At 41.7% G+C, this 14,387-nt stretch overlaps 1 protein-coding gene across 3 annotated transcripts in view; it reads left to right on the top strand.

The window, feature by feature from the left end:
* Positions 1–14,387, top strand: part of LOC139583420 (high affinity 3',5'-cyclic-AMP phosphodiesterase 7A-like) — a 44,638-nt gene that overhangs the window by 26,277 nt on the left and 3,974 nt on the right. Inside the window, exons 3-7 of one of the 3 annotated variants that reach the window (XM_071414487.1) lie at positions 7,127–7,216; positions 11,183–11,370; positions 11,479–11,542; positions 12,164–12,360; positions 14,051–14,182. In XM_071414487.1, the coding sequence (XP_071270588.1) occupies positions 7,127–7,216; positions 11,183–11,370; positions 11,479–11,542; positions 12,164–12,360; positions 14,051–14,182 (671 nt within the window). The remainder of the gene's footprint in view (positions 1–7,126; positions 7,217–11,182; positions 11,371–11,478; positions 11,543–12,163; positions 12,361–14,050; positions 14,183–14,387) is intronic. The other 2 variants (XM_071414488.1, XM_071414489.1) reach the window with 2 other exon arrangements.

Genomic DNA, 14,387 nt, shown 5'->3' on the forward strand with positions numbered 1-14,387 from the left:
CTGGTGAGTCTCTGATCCACCTCTACGCAGACGACACCGTTCTGTATACTTCTGGCCCTTCTTTGGACACTGTGTTAACAACCCTCCAGACGAGCTTCAATGCCATACAACTCTCCTTCCGTGGCCTCCAACTGCTCTTAAATACAAGTAAAACTAAATGCATGCTATTCAACCGATCGCTGCCTGCACCTGTCCGCCCGTCCAGCATCACTACTCTGGACGGTTCTGACTTAGAATATGTGGACAACTACAAATACCTAGGTGTCTGGTTAGACTGTAAACTCTCCTTCCAGACTCACATCAAACATCTCCAATCCAAAGTTAAATCTAGAATTAGCTTCCTATTTCGCAACAAAGCATCCTTCACTCATGCTGCCAAACACACCCTCGTAAAACTGGCCATCCTACCGATCCTCAACTTCGGCGATGTCATTTACAAAATAGCCTTCAATACCCTACTCAATAAATTGGATGCAGTCTATCACAGTGCCATCCGTTTTGTCACCAAAGCTCCATATACTACCCACCACTGCGACCTGTACGCTCTCGTTGGCTGGCCCTCGCTTCATACTCGTCGCCAAACCCACTGGCTCCAGGTCATCTACAAGACCCTGCTAGGTAAAGTCCCCCCTTATCTCAGCTCGCAGGTCACCATAGCAGCACCCACCTGTAGCACGCGCTCCAGCAGGTATATCTCTCTGGTCACTCCCAAAACCAATTCCTCCTTTGGCGGGCCTCTCCTTCCAGTTCTCTGCTGCCAATGACTGGAACGAACTACAACAATCTCTGAAACTGGAAACACTTATCTCCCTCACTAGCTTTAAGCACCAGCTGTCAGAGCAGCTCACAGATTACTGCACCTGTACATAGCCCATCTATAATTTTGCCCAAACAGCTACCTCTTCCCCCACTGTATTTATTTATTTAGCTCCTTTGCATCCCATTATTTCTATCTCTACTTTGCACATTCTTCCACTGAAAATCTACCATTCCAGTGTTTTACTTGCTATATTGTATTTACTTCGCCACCATGGCCTTTTTTTGCCTTTACCTCCCTTATTTCACTTCATTTGCTCACATTGTATATAGACTTATTATTGACTGTATGTTTGTTTTACTCCATGTGTAACTCTGTGTTGTTGTATGTGTCGAACTGCTTTGCTTTATCTTGGCCAGGTCGCAATTGTAAATGAGAACTTGTTCTCAACTTGCCTACCTGGTTAAATAAAGGTGAAATAAATAAATAAAATACTCTACACAGACTGGTGCGCCATAACCAATCAGAGCTGCAGTAGGCCTATATGCAACAAGCTGTTGCCATATATGGATCTGTGCCATTCACTTTGAACTGGACTGTGTTTAGGCTACAGCATGAGCGGTTGCGAGTAGATGTGCTTGTTTTGAGATCAAAGTGAGCCATGTGTACACATTTGTTCATATTCCTTGATAGTTAGTGAGTTATTAGTCCAGTAAAAGCTAATTTCTTGTCAACAAAGGGGGAGTGGTTGCTTCCTACAAGAGCACAAAACATGTGCATTTCTATCCATCTTTGAAAAGCGAGTCAAGTAAAGAGCTTTTTATATCTTAAAGGGAAAGTGTTGTATTTCGAGACGGTCTTGAATACGCTAACTAGCCAATAGGCAGAGCGTAGCATAATTTCTCTGATTCTGTGATATTGAATTGTATTTTGTAAAGGGGTTTCTTGCATCAAACACAACATTTTCAGTCATACCCTTGTCTGATGGACAAGTGGATAAACAAAACAGTTTTTTTTTCAAAAGTCTAATGGAATGTAGGCATTGAACACCACAAGTTGGCTGCTACTGTAGGCTGAATGATAGAACAGCTATTTCCATATTAGACTGTTGTGTTATGTGTTTTTCTCTATTGTTTTTTATGGTAGGTCACTCTGGTAGGCCTACATTATGATGAAATAGCCACTGTTGGCTACTTGGCCACTGTTAAAACTGTAACTTAAAGCTGGTACAGCCTCTGTGTTCACAGTAAAACTTAAAGCGGGTACAACCTCTGTGTTCACAGTAAAACTTAAAGCTGGTACAGCCTCTGTGTTCACAGTAAACGCACGCCGGAAGTTGCACAGAATTTTCACAAAGTTCAAGTTTGCGCTCAGCAGACCTGACATTTGCTCAATGCCTGGCTAGAATGATCCCGCCTCCTCCCTCATGTACGGACATTTATTCCCATTGTTCGAGCAGTCCAGTCCCTTATCTTGTCAGTGTATATAGAGTGTCTAATCAAAAATGCATCTTTTGACCAATGTGTAAAATATCATGTAAATTGTGTAGATTCTCCTTTGAGAAAGAGACGAGGTTTGCAACACTGGTTATCATAATCCATACAAAAGTGAATGGAGTTTTTATTAACCCTTGTAGGATGGCCGAAATTATGGTGACTAAATCAACGGAGGACAGAGGGGAAAAAAAGTGGTAAAAAATCTGGACAGTAGCATTGTCCTCACAAACTGCCAAACACACTGTGAAGTCATATAGAGAAGACAGACCTAATCATGTGGATTGGAGCTATATTGAATATAACCACACAATTTAAGAGTTCTTAAGTTGTTTTAAGGCATCTGTGATCAACAGATGCATATCTGTATTCCCAGTCATGTTAAATCCATAGATTAGAGCCTAATGAATTTATTTCAATTGACTGATTTCCTTATATGAACTGTAACTGAGTAAAATCTTTGAAATTGTTGCATGTTGTGTTTATATTTTTGTTCAGTATAAAACATAAATACTACATGTCATGTCTCAAAATCGATATCTATCTTACCCCTATATTGTCTTGCGGATTCCAGTAGAAAGACGACAAGTTCTGGGCGATGGATTATCTTGGCAAATTTGTGCACAGAACTTGCGATAAATAAGATTTTAGTGAATATGGAACATTTATGGGATTATGTATTTCAGCTCATGAAACATGGCACCAACACTTTACATTTTTGTGCAGTGGAGTACAGGTTTTTCATATTCATGTGAAATTCCTGTTCTTTTTCAAAGATTTCTCACAAAATGCGTATCTCAGTTAAATGTCACTGAGTGTACCGCAAGCTTTCTATTTTCAATGCCTTTTACATCTAATTCAGCTCGTGTTAATTTAGCTTTTTGCAACCCGCAATTTTGCAGACGAGCTTCACAACATGTCTTTAAAAGCCGCTGCAAGAAACGGGCACCGCTCCTTCAAGCTCTGCTTATTATTGGATGTATTAGTTTACGAAATCTGACTTTTTGGATATAATGTTAATGAAATGTTATTTAAATATTGATCATTTATTCAGAACATGAAGAATCATATTTGTCTTGGTAAAATGTATTTTATAACATAAGTGAAATTTCTTCACCAAAGTGTGTTTTCGCCCACTTTGGACAGAGGTGGGTGGACACCCTACAGTATATAGATCATCTTTGTTGATCATCTTTGTTGATTCCTGCCTGGTGGAAGCCATTATGGTTCATACTAGAGGTCGACCGATTATGATTTTTCAACGCCGATACTGATACCGAATTTTGGAGGACCAAAAAAGCCGGTACCGATTAATCGGCCGATTTTATTTGTAATAATGACAATTACAACAATACTGAATGAACACTTATTTTAACTTAATATAATACATCAATAAAATCAATTTAGCCTCAAATAAATAATGAAACATGTTCAATTTGTTTTAAATAATGCAAAAACAAAGTGTTGGAGAAGAAAGTAAAAGTGCAATATGTGCCATGTAAGAAAGCTAACGTTTAAGTTCCTTGCTCAGAACATGAGAACATATGAAAGCTGGTGGTTCCTTTTAACATGAGTCTTCAATATTCCCAGGTAAGAAGTTTTAGGTTGTAGTTATTATAGGAATTATAGGACTATTTCTCTCTATACCATTTGTATTTCATATGCCTTTGACTATTGGATGTTCTTATAGGCACTTTAGTATTGCCAGTGTAACAGTATAGCTTCCATCCCTCTCCTCGCCGCTACCTGGGCTCGAACCAGGAACAAATCGACAACAGCCACCCTCGAAGCAGCGTTACCCATGCAGAGCAAGGGGAACAACTACTCCAAGTCTCAGAGCGAGTGACGTTTGAAACGCTATTAGCGCGCACCCCGCTAACTAGCTAGCCATTTCACATCGGTTACACCAGCCTAATCTCGGGAGTTGATAGGCTTGAATTCATAAACTGCTGGCAAAACGCACAAAAGTGCTGTTTGAATGAATGCTTACGAGCCTGCTGGTGCCTACCATCGCTCAGTCAGACTGCTCTATCAAATCATAGACTTAATTATAACATAATAACACACAGAAATACGAACCTTAGGTCATTAATATGGTCGAATCCGGAAACTATCATATCGAAAACAAAACATTTATTCTTTCAGTGAAATACGGAACCGTTCCGTATTTTATCTAATGGGTGGCATCCATCAGTCTAAATATTCCTGTTACATTGCACAACCTTCAATGTTATGTCATAATTACGTAAAATTCTGGCAAATTAGTTCGCAATGAGCCAGGCGGCCCAAACTGTTGCATATACCCTGACTCTGCGTGCAATGAACGCAAGAGACGTGACACAATTTCACCTGGTTAATATTGCCTGCTAACCTGGATTTCTTTTAGCTAAATATGCAGGTTTAAAATATATACTTCTGTGTATTGATTTTAAGAAAGGCATTGATGTTTATGGTTAGGTACACGTTGGAGCAACGGCAGTCCTTTTTCGCGAATGCGCACTGCATCGATTATATGCAACGCAGGACACGCTAGATAAACTAGTAATATCATCAACCATGTGTAGTTATAACTAGTGATTATGATTGATTGATTGTTTTTTATAAGATACATTTAATGCTAGCTAGCAACTTACCTTGATTTCTTACTGCATTTGCGTAACAGGCGGGCTCCTCGTGAGGCAGGTGGTTAGAGCGTTGGACTAGTTAACCGTAAGGTTGCAAGATTGAATCCCTGAGCTGACAAGGTAAAAATCTGTCGTTCTGCCCCTGAACAAGGCAGTTAACCCACCGTTCCTAGGCCGTCATTGAAAATAAGAATGTGTTCTTAACTGACTTGCCTAGTTAAATAAAGGTGTTAAAAAAAATATTTTAAAAAAATCGGCAAAATCGGCGTCCAAAATTGACGATTTGCGATTGTTATGAAAACTTGAAATCGGCCCTAATTAATCGGCCATTAGGATTAATCGTTCGACCTCTATTTCATACTGCAAATTAGTTTGTGATAACCTTGAATACACTACACATTTGCATTTCCTGCTGTGCAGGACATTTCCTGCAACAACAGGGTGATCAAATTCGGATCTTACACCTGTAGTATTTTTGGATAATATGTTGTTGGAAGATAAAGTTCGATAAAAACCCACACCGATTACTGACCTCACACTAGTTTAAAAGATCTGAAGACAATCTAAATCATTAGATATTTTGCTTCAGCATGAAGCTTAATTCAACGACTTAACAATGTATTTACTGCTGCTAGCTTTCCCCTGGTTATCTCTGGCTCTAGTATTAGGCCTACTTTGAGAGCATGTGTTTGTGTGGACTCAGTGGATATTACAGTTCTTGTTAAGAGGTGCAGCAGGGTCCCTGTTTAGGACATGCTGGCTATTTGCCAGGGTCTGTGAAAAGTTCCTAGGCCAGTCTGATCTGTTGCTGTGTTGTCATACAGTGGGTTTAAGAACATTAGAGTGTAGAGGTCAGGACACATGGGTAATCAACTGTCTGACCCGTATTCCCCCCCCAGCTCAAGGCCCGTTGGCACGCAGAATGGAAAACCTTGACTCTCTGCATCTCATCACACACACACACAATTACTTGCCATTGCATCTGTGTGAGAAAGTGGAAGAGTTTGTTTACACCATACATAACCTTGTATATTTTCATTTAATCTGTGAATGCTGTGTAAACTATATGTAATGTTACCATCCATTACTTCCTTTAATGGTAATTCCCAGTTTTGCTATTTTGCGAGGGGCTTTTGTTATATTCAAACAGCTGTTCCCAAGTAAGTATCAAGCTGGTGGGAGAGAGACTGTACACTACTGTATGCCTGATTTGATCTAATGTACAAATCAGTATTGAAGAGCTGCAATAGTCTGGCAGTCTGACATTACTGCTGAATGACTCATATAGAAGACTGGGTTGCCTGGGAAAGTGCCATAGTACCATAACGATACTGTCAGCGCTCGCCTCTGAGTATAAAGCACTGACCTGTCTACTCTACTGTGTTACTGCAGGTCCCTCTGCTGCTCATAGCCTGTCTGACTACTAATACTAGTGTTACTGCAGGTCCCTCTGCTGCTCCTAGCCTGTCTGACTACTAATACTAGTGTTACTGCAGGTCCCTCTGCTGCTCCTAGCCTGTCTGACTACTAATACTAGTGTTACTGCAGGTCCCTCTGCTGCTCCTAGCCTGTCTGACTACTAATACTAGTGTTACTGCAGGTCCCTCTGCTGCTCCTAGCCTGTCTGACTACTAATACTAGTGTTACTGCAGGTCCCTCTGCTGCTCCTAGCCTGTCTGACTACTAATACTAGTGTTACTGTATGTCCCTCTGCTGCTCCTAGCCTGTCTGACTACTAATACTAGTGTTACTGTAGGTCCCTCTGCTGCTCCTAGCCTGTCTGACTACTAATACTAGTGTTACTGCAGGTCCCTCTGCTGCTCCTAGCCTGTCTGACTACTAATACTAGTGTTACTGCAGGTCCCTCTGCTGCTCCTAGCCTGTCTGACTACTAATACTAGTGTTATGTGCCTTATGTGCCTGTGCCATGCTCAGCTGTCAGCTTTTCCTTGGTCTTTTAGGCTGTGTTAACACAGGCAGCCCAGTTCTGATATTTGTTTTCACTAATAGGTCTGTTGACCAATAAGATCTGATGTGAAAAAATCTTATGTGATTGGTCAAAAGACCAATTAGTGGAAAAAATATCAGAATTGAGCTGTCTTTGTAAACACATCCTTGGTGGTCTACAAGTTGCCTCTCTTTGATGATTGAGAGAGCGTGAAAGTGTTTTTGTGTGTGTGTGTGTGTGTGTGAGCTCTTTTTCCATTGTATGTTACATGACTCTTGAGGATGTGTGTGTTGCTTCCCCCTAGGAGATGTGAGAGTGAGAAGTCAGGTAGGATTTGACCCAGAAGGAAAAGGTTCCTACTCATACCTGTGCATCGACTTCCGCACCCTACACTGTGAGTATGAACCATGATAAAACCTTCCCATTCCTCACTACCTGCCTTAGAGGCTTTTCTCATTGACGAAAGTTGGAGAGGCAGTGTGACGACATTTCAATTGAAATAAAAACTACATTAACTTTTCAATTAACATTAGCGAAGGGAACATTGTGCCGCGAGAGGGTTTGGCGCTTGGCAGAAGACATTTACTGTAAATATCCCTATGAAATATCCCAGTATAGCCACTAGCCAGCATGCTTCAACTTTGCAATCGACTTTTATCTTAACCATATTACACGTTTGAAAAAAATTGAACTAAACCACATTACACTCTTCAGTAATGCAACAATTCACAAGCATGCGTCCACAATAAAGGAATTCATTTCTCGTCTGTAGGCTACTGGTTACATTTTAGCTTCAAGACGAAAGCACAGAAGTGCATGTTCTCATCAAGTAACGCTAGCCTATCAAATATAAGATAAGGTCTCATATGAATATAAAGGTACAGTAAGGCCTACCTTACACCCTTATGTAAGGCTTCATTTTGATCAATATAATGGAAATCATTTGGCCTACATTTGGTAAAAGCAAATTGTGACTGAAAACGTGGGTATAACATATATACAGTATATACAGTGGGGAGAACAAGTATTTGATACACTGCCGATTTTGCAGGTTTTCCTACTTACAAAGCATGTAGAGGTCTGTAATTTTTATCATAGGTACACTTCAACTGTGAGAGACGGAATCTAAAACAAAAATCCAGAAAATCACATTGTATGATTTTTAAGTAATTAATTTGCATTTTATTGCATGACATAAGTATTTGATCACCTACCAACCAGTAAGAATTCCGTCTCTCACAGACCTGTTAGTTTTTCTTTAAGAAGCCCTCCTGTTCTCCACTCATTACCTGTATTAACTGCACCTGTTTGAACTCGTTACCTGTATAAAAGACACCTGTCCACACACTCAATCAAACAGACTCCAACCTCTCCACAATGGCCAAGACCAGAGAGCTGTTTAAGGACACCAGGGATAAAATTATAGACCTGCACAAGGCTGGGATGGGCTACAGGACAATAGGCAAGCAGCTTGGTGAGAAGGCAACAACTGTTGGCGCAATTATTAGAAAATGGAAGAAGTTCAAGATGACGGTCAATCACCCTCGGTCTGGGGCTCCATGCAAGATCTCACCTCGTGGGGCATCAATGATCACGAGAAAGGTAAGGGATCAGCCCAGAGCTACACGGCAGGACCTGGTCAATGACCTGAAGAGAGCTGGGACCACAGTCTCAAAGAAAACCATTAGTAACACACTACGCCGTCATGGATTAAAATCCTGCAGCGCACGCAAGGTCCCCCTGCTCAAGCCAGCACATGTCCAGGCCCGTCTGAAGTTTGCCAATGACCATCTGGATGATCCAGAGGAGGAATGGGAGAAGGTCATGTGGTCTGATGAGACAAAAATTTAGCTTTTTGGTCTAAACTCCACTCGCCGTGTTTGGAGGAAGAAGAAGGATGAGTACAACCCCAAGAACACCATCCCAACCGTGAAGCATGGAGGTGGAAACATCATTCTTTGGGGATGCTTTTCTGCAAAGGGGACAGGACGACTGCACAGTATTGAGGGGAGGATGGATGGGGCCATGTATCGCGAGATCTTGGCCAACAACCTCCTTCCCTCAGTAAGAGCATTGAAGATGGGTCGTAGCTGGGATATCCAGCATGACAACGACCCGAAACACACAGTCAGGGCAACTAAGGAGTGGCTCCTTAAGAAGCATCTCACGGTCCTGCAGTGGCCTAGCCAGTCTCCAGACCTGAACCCAATAGAAAATCTTTGGAGGGAGCTGAAAGTCCGTATTGCCCAGCGACAGCCCCGAAACCTGAAGGATCTGGAGAAGGTGGAGTGGGCCAAAATCCCTGCTGCAGTGTGCGCAAACCTGGTCAAGAACTACAGGAAACGTATGATCTCTGTAATTGCAAACAAAGGTTTCTGTACCAAATATTAAGTTCTGCTTTTCTGATGTATCAAATACTTATGTCATGCAATAAAATGCTAATTAATTACTTAAAAATCATACAATGTGATTTTCTGGATTTTTGTTTTAGATTCCGTCTCTCACAGTTGAAGTGTACCTATGATAAAAATGACAGACCTCTACATGCTTTGTAAGTAGGAAAACCTGCAAAATCGGCAGTGTATCAAATACTTGTTCTCCCCACTGTACATACAGCCCTACCCCTGTGAGTACTACCTTTCTTTAACTCTGTAGATCTGATACGTACAGCCCTACCCCTGTGAGTACTACCTTTCTTTAACTCTGTAGATCTGATACGTACAGCCCTTCCCCTGTGAGTACTACCTTTCTTTAACTCTGTAGATCTGATACGTACAGCCCTACCCCTGTGAGTACTACCTTTCTTTAACTCTGTAGATCTGATACGTACAGCCCTACCCCAGTGAGTACTACCTTTCTTTAACTCTGTAGATCTGATACGTACAGCCCTACCCCTGTGAGTACTACCTTTCTTTAACTCTGTAGATCTGATACGTACAGCCCTACCCGTGTGAGTACTACCTTTCTTTAACTCTTTCGACCACACCAGACAGATTGACTGACAGATGTTGGTGCATATCTTATTTATTTCACACACTGATTAGTCCTCCTCGCCATCTAACACTGGCTGTCTTAATGTAAATAAGTAAGTCAACCTGAAGAATGCTTATGTGACTGAGCAGGGTTGGTGATCAGGAAGTCAAGTTACATTTAATTCAGTCATGTCTTGTAGAGAAAAGACTGTACAATATTTAATTCAAGAATTGAATGTCAATTAATCTCCTAAATGTTTTAAATTACCCCACCCCCCAACCCTGAATGTGAGTCCTGCTGCGTGACGTCTGGGACTACCAGCCCAGAATAATTCTCTCTCTGCCGACATACGTTTCATGTGCGTGTTCACTTCCTGGTTTAAAAGTAATGGCCTTCCTCGGAATGCTGACGTGCTTCCTATGTGGGACCATGGCTTTCCAGCCAGCCATGGTGTGTGTGTGTGTCCACTGACAAAGCACGACTTGTGTGTGTGTGTGTGTGTGTGTGTGTGAAGGCAGTAGGCTAAGAACAGGTGGCTGCGTCAGCGGTGTAAGTGTGTGTGTCCACCCTTGGGCAGTAGTGTTCATAGTCAGCCAGTCTTAAATCCAGTGTGACCTCACTGGAATGAAGTACATCAATCATTTGTTTTCTACACGTCTCTTATTCTTATTGATTTATTCTATTGTTTCATCAGTGTTCTTATTCACTTATTCAACATTTAGTCATTTGGATAGCCCTTACTGTCTAAATTATAAGTCCACCCAAACATTCGTTGTTCAACATTCCTGAATAGGATTTAGAGCAGTTTGAGACCTTGCGGATTATCAAGCAGAGTACATTACTAAATGATTATATGTGTCCCTCTTTGTCCCTTTCTGTAGAGCAGGAAACTAAAGTAACTGTCCAGTGAAACTCTCCCTTTTAAATGTTCATATTCTGATATCCACATAATGTTGTTGACTTGTCCTGTACTCTTATTTGTGGCCAAAGCATCAATTGGAGAAAAAACGACTAACTCCCCACCTCAAACTTGTATCTCAAACAGACTGTTTAAAAAAATTCTGGCCATTTCCTCATACTCCTGGGGAGGAGTATATATTGCATGAATATTGTTAATGACTGGTATACGCCCACACCATTCTGTTCTTGGGGTATGCCCACAACATTCCAACACAGAAAAGCTGCTTTTTAACACACATAGTTTTCCTTTAAAAAAATGTGAATTATTTCACTCATATTGTAAGTAATTATAAGTCATATTTCATAGAAATCTGGAAACACTGAACAGTTACTTTAAATCTATGTATTATATTTCTATCTACCATGTTGTAAACCCTTTCCTTCTAAATAACTTAGATGTTCTAAGCCTTTGTCTCTGTGCCTTCAGCCTGCTCAGACTCAGACTCTAGTCTTATCCCTGGTCCTGGCTTCAGTTCTGCTGGGCCTGTGTCTGGCAGGAGGCTCCGCAGACTGCTCAGCTTCCAGAGGTACCTGCACTCCTCCCGTCTGCTCCGGGGAACACCCCACCTCAACCCCCTCCACATCCTGGATGAGGACTACACCGGACAGGCCAAGGTCCGATGCTCACACTCTCTTAGCCAATCATACACTCGTATGCATGCGTACACAATTCATATTTTAGTCTTAACACAGACCTACATTTGCATGTTTTTTCTCTTGCAGTGTATGCTGGAAAGGGTCACGACCTGGAATTTTGACATTTTCCTCTACGACAGATTAACCAATGGTATGTTTCTGACAGAGGTCCATCTTTCTCCCAAAAGCCTTAGCTACATATTTGTATTCAATCAAATGTATTTATAAATCAATCAAATGTATTTATGAAGCCCTTTTTACATCAGCAGATGTCACAAAGTGCTGTACAGAAACCCAGCCTAAAACCCCAAACGGCAAGCAATGCAGATGTAGAAGCACGGTGACTAGGAAAAACTCCCTACAAAGGCAGAAATCTAGGAAGAAACCTAGAGAGGAACCAGGCTCCGACGGGTGGCCAGTCCTCTATTGGCTGTGCCGGGTGGAGATTATAAGAGTACATGGCCATTTAAGGCCAGATTGTTCTTCAAGATGTTCATCATCCTCAGAGAATAAGCGAAACAGTGTAACATTACTGCATAGGCCTCCTTTCAACTCAGGCATTTGTAGACAAGGGCGCCCTCTGGTGTTTGTTTTGATAAATGCTGTGTAGAAGTGGAATGGTCGTTTTTTCCATAGATTTTCTTTGCAATGCTGATGCTATTGCAACGTTAAACTCCACCACAAACACAAAAATACATAACTACCTACCCCCAAACAATATTCCTGACCAGATCTTTAAACTACATCTACCATGTCTCCCCTCTCCATGCAGGAAACAGCCTGGTGACGCTGACCTTTCACCTCCTTAACCAGTATGGTCTGTTGGAGCTGTTTCAGCTGGACATGGTAAAGCTGTGGCGCTTCCTGGTCATGGTGCAGGAAGACTACCACAGCCTCAACCCCTACCACAACGCTGTGCACGCTGCTGACGTCACGCAGGCCATGTACTGTTACCTGCGAGAACCCAAGGTATCAGACAGAGCTGTTATTCCATTGTACAGAATGTATTCAGAAGTAATTTACTGGGCTATTGACCACCTTATCCCACTGAGCTAAAGCCTAGGCATTAGCTCATGAGTCTTCAGGCCAGAGGCAAGGTTACCTATCATGTACAGCGCATTCCGAAAGTATTCAGACCCCTTCACTTTTTACACATTTTGTTACATAACAGCCTTATTCTAAAATGTATGTTTTTTTTCCCCTCATTAATCTACACACATACCCCATAATGACAAAGCAAAAACAGGTTTTTAGAAATTCTTGAAAATGTGTTACAAATAAAAAAACGGAAATATCACATTTACATACACTACCGTTCAAAAGTTTGGGGTCACTTAGAAATGTCATTGTTTTTGAAAGAAAAGCACATTTTCTTTTCCATTTTTAAAATAACATCAAATTGATCAGAATTACAGAGTAGACATTATTAGGATCCCCATTAGCTGTTGCAAAAGCAGCAGCTTCTCTTCCTGGGGTCCACACAAAACATGAAACATAATACAGAATGACATAATACAGAACATCATTAGACAAGAACAGCTCAAGGACAGAACTACATACATTTTTAAAAACACGTAGCCTACATATCAATGCATACACACAAAGTATCTAGGTCAAATAGGGGAGAGGCGTTGTTAATGTTGTAAATTACTATTTTAGCTGGAAACGGCAGATAAAAAAAAAATGAATATCTACATAGGCGTACAGAGACCCATTATCATCAACCATCACTCCTGTGTTCCAATGGCACGTTGTGTTAGCTAATCCAAGTCTATCATTTTATAAGGCTAATTGATCATTAGAAAACCCTTTTGTAATTGTTAGCACAGCTGAAAACTGTTGTCTTGATTTAAAGAAGCAACAAAACTGGCCTTCTTTAGACTAGTTGAGTATCTGGAGCATCAGCATTTGTGGGTTCAATTACAGGCTTAAAATGGCCAGAAACAAATAATTTTTTTCTGAAATTCATCAGTCTATTCTTGTTCTGAGAAATGAAGGTGCTTCCATGCGAGAAATTGCCAAGAAACTGAAGATCTCGTAAAACGCTATGTTCTACTCCCTTCACAGAACAGCGCCTCACAAGTCCTCAACGGGCAGCTTCTTTAAATAGTACCTGCAAAACACCAGTCTCAACGTCAACAGTGAAGAGGCGACTCCAGGATGCTGGCCTTCTAGGTGTAACAGTATAGCTTCCGTCCCTCTCCTCGCCCCAACCAGGGACCCTCTGCACACATCAACCACAGTCACTCACGAAGCATCGTTACCCATCGCGCCACGGCCCTTGCAGAGCAAGGGGAACAACTACTTCTAGGTCTCAGAGCAAGTGACGTCACCGATTGAAACACTATTAGCGCGCACCACCGCTAACTAGCTAGCCATTTCACATCGGCCACATAGGCAGAGTTCCTCTGTCCAGTGTCTGTGTTCTTTTGCCCATCTTAATCTTTTATTTTTATTGGCCAGTCTGAGATATGGCTTTTTCTTTGTAACTCTGCCTAGAAGGCCAGCATCCGGGAGTCTCCTCTTCACTGTTGTTGTTGAGACTGGTGTTTTGTGGGTACTATTTAATGAAGTTGACAGAATAAGGCTGAAACGTAACAATGTGGAAAAAGGGGGATGAGCAGAGAAAAGTACGCCTACATTCCCTGTCTCTCCGTAGCTGGCCAAGTCCCTGACGTCCTGTGACATCCTCCTGGGCCTGTTGGCAGCCGCCACTCATGACCTGGACCACCCGGGAGTCAACCAGCCCTTCCTCATCAAGACCAACCACTACCTGGCCAAGCTCTACAGGGTGAGAGCACATCGCTGGTGCATTCCACAGCTCCTGTAGCTTTCATATTAGACATGGCTGGAGGACACTAGATGGCCATGTTCGACAGGACAGAAGTGTTGATAACTTGACCTAGTTCATGGGTTATTTGTTATTTTAAGATAACGTTGAGGTCTATGATTGAATGCACTTAGTAGAGCAGGATTACAGCGTTCTAAAAATGCTA

The sequence above is a fragment of the Salvelinus alpinus genome, chromosome 8 (assembly GCF_045679555.1).
Source record: "Salvelinus alpinus chromosome 8, SLU_Salpinus.1, whole genome shotgun sequence".
NCBI lineage: Eukaryota > Metazoa > Chordata > Actinopteri > Salmoniformes > Salmonidae > Salvelinus > Salvelinus alpinus.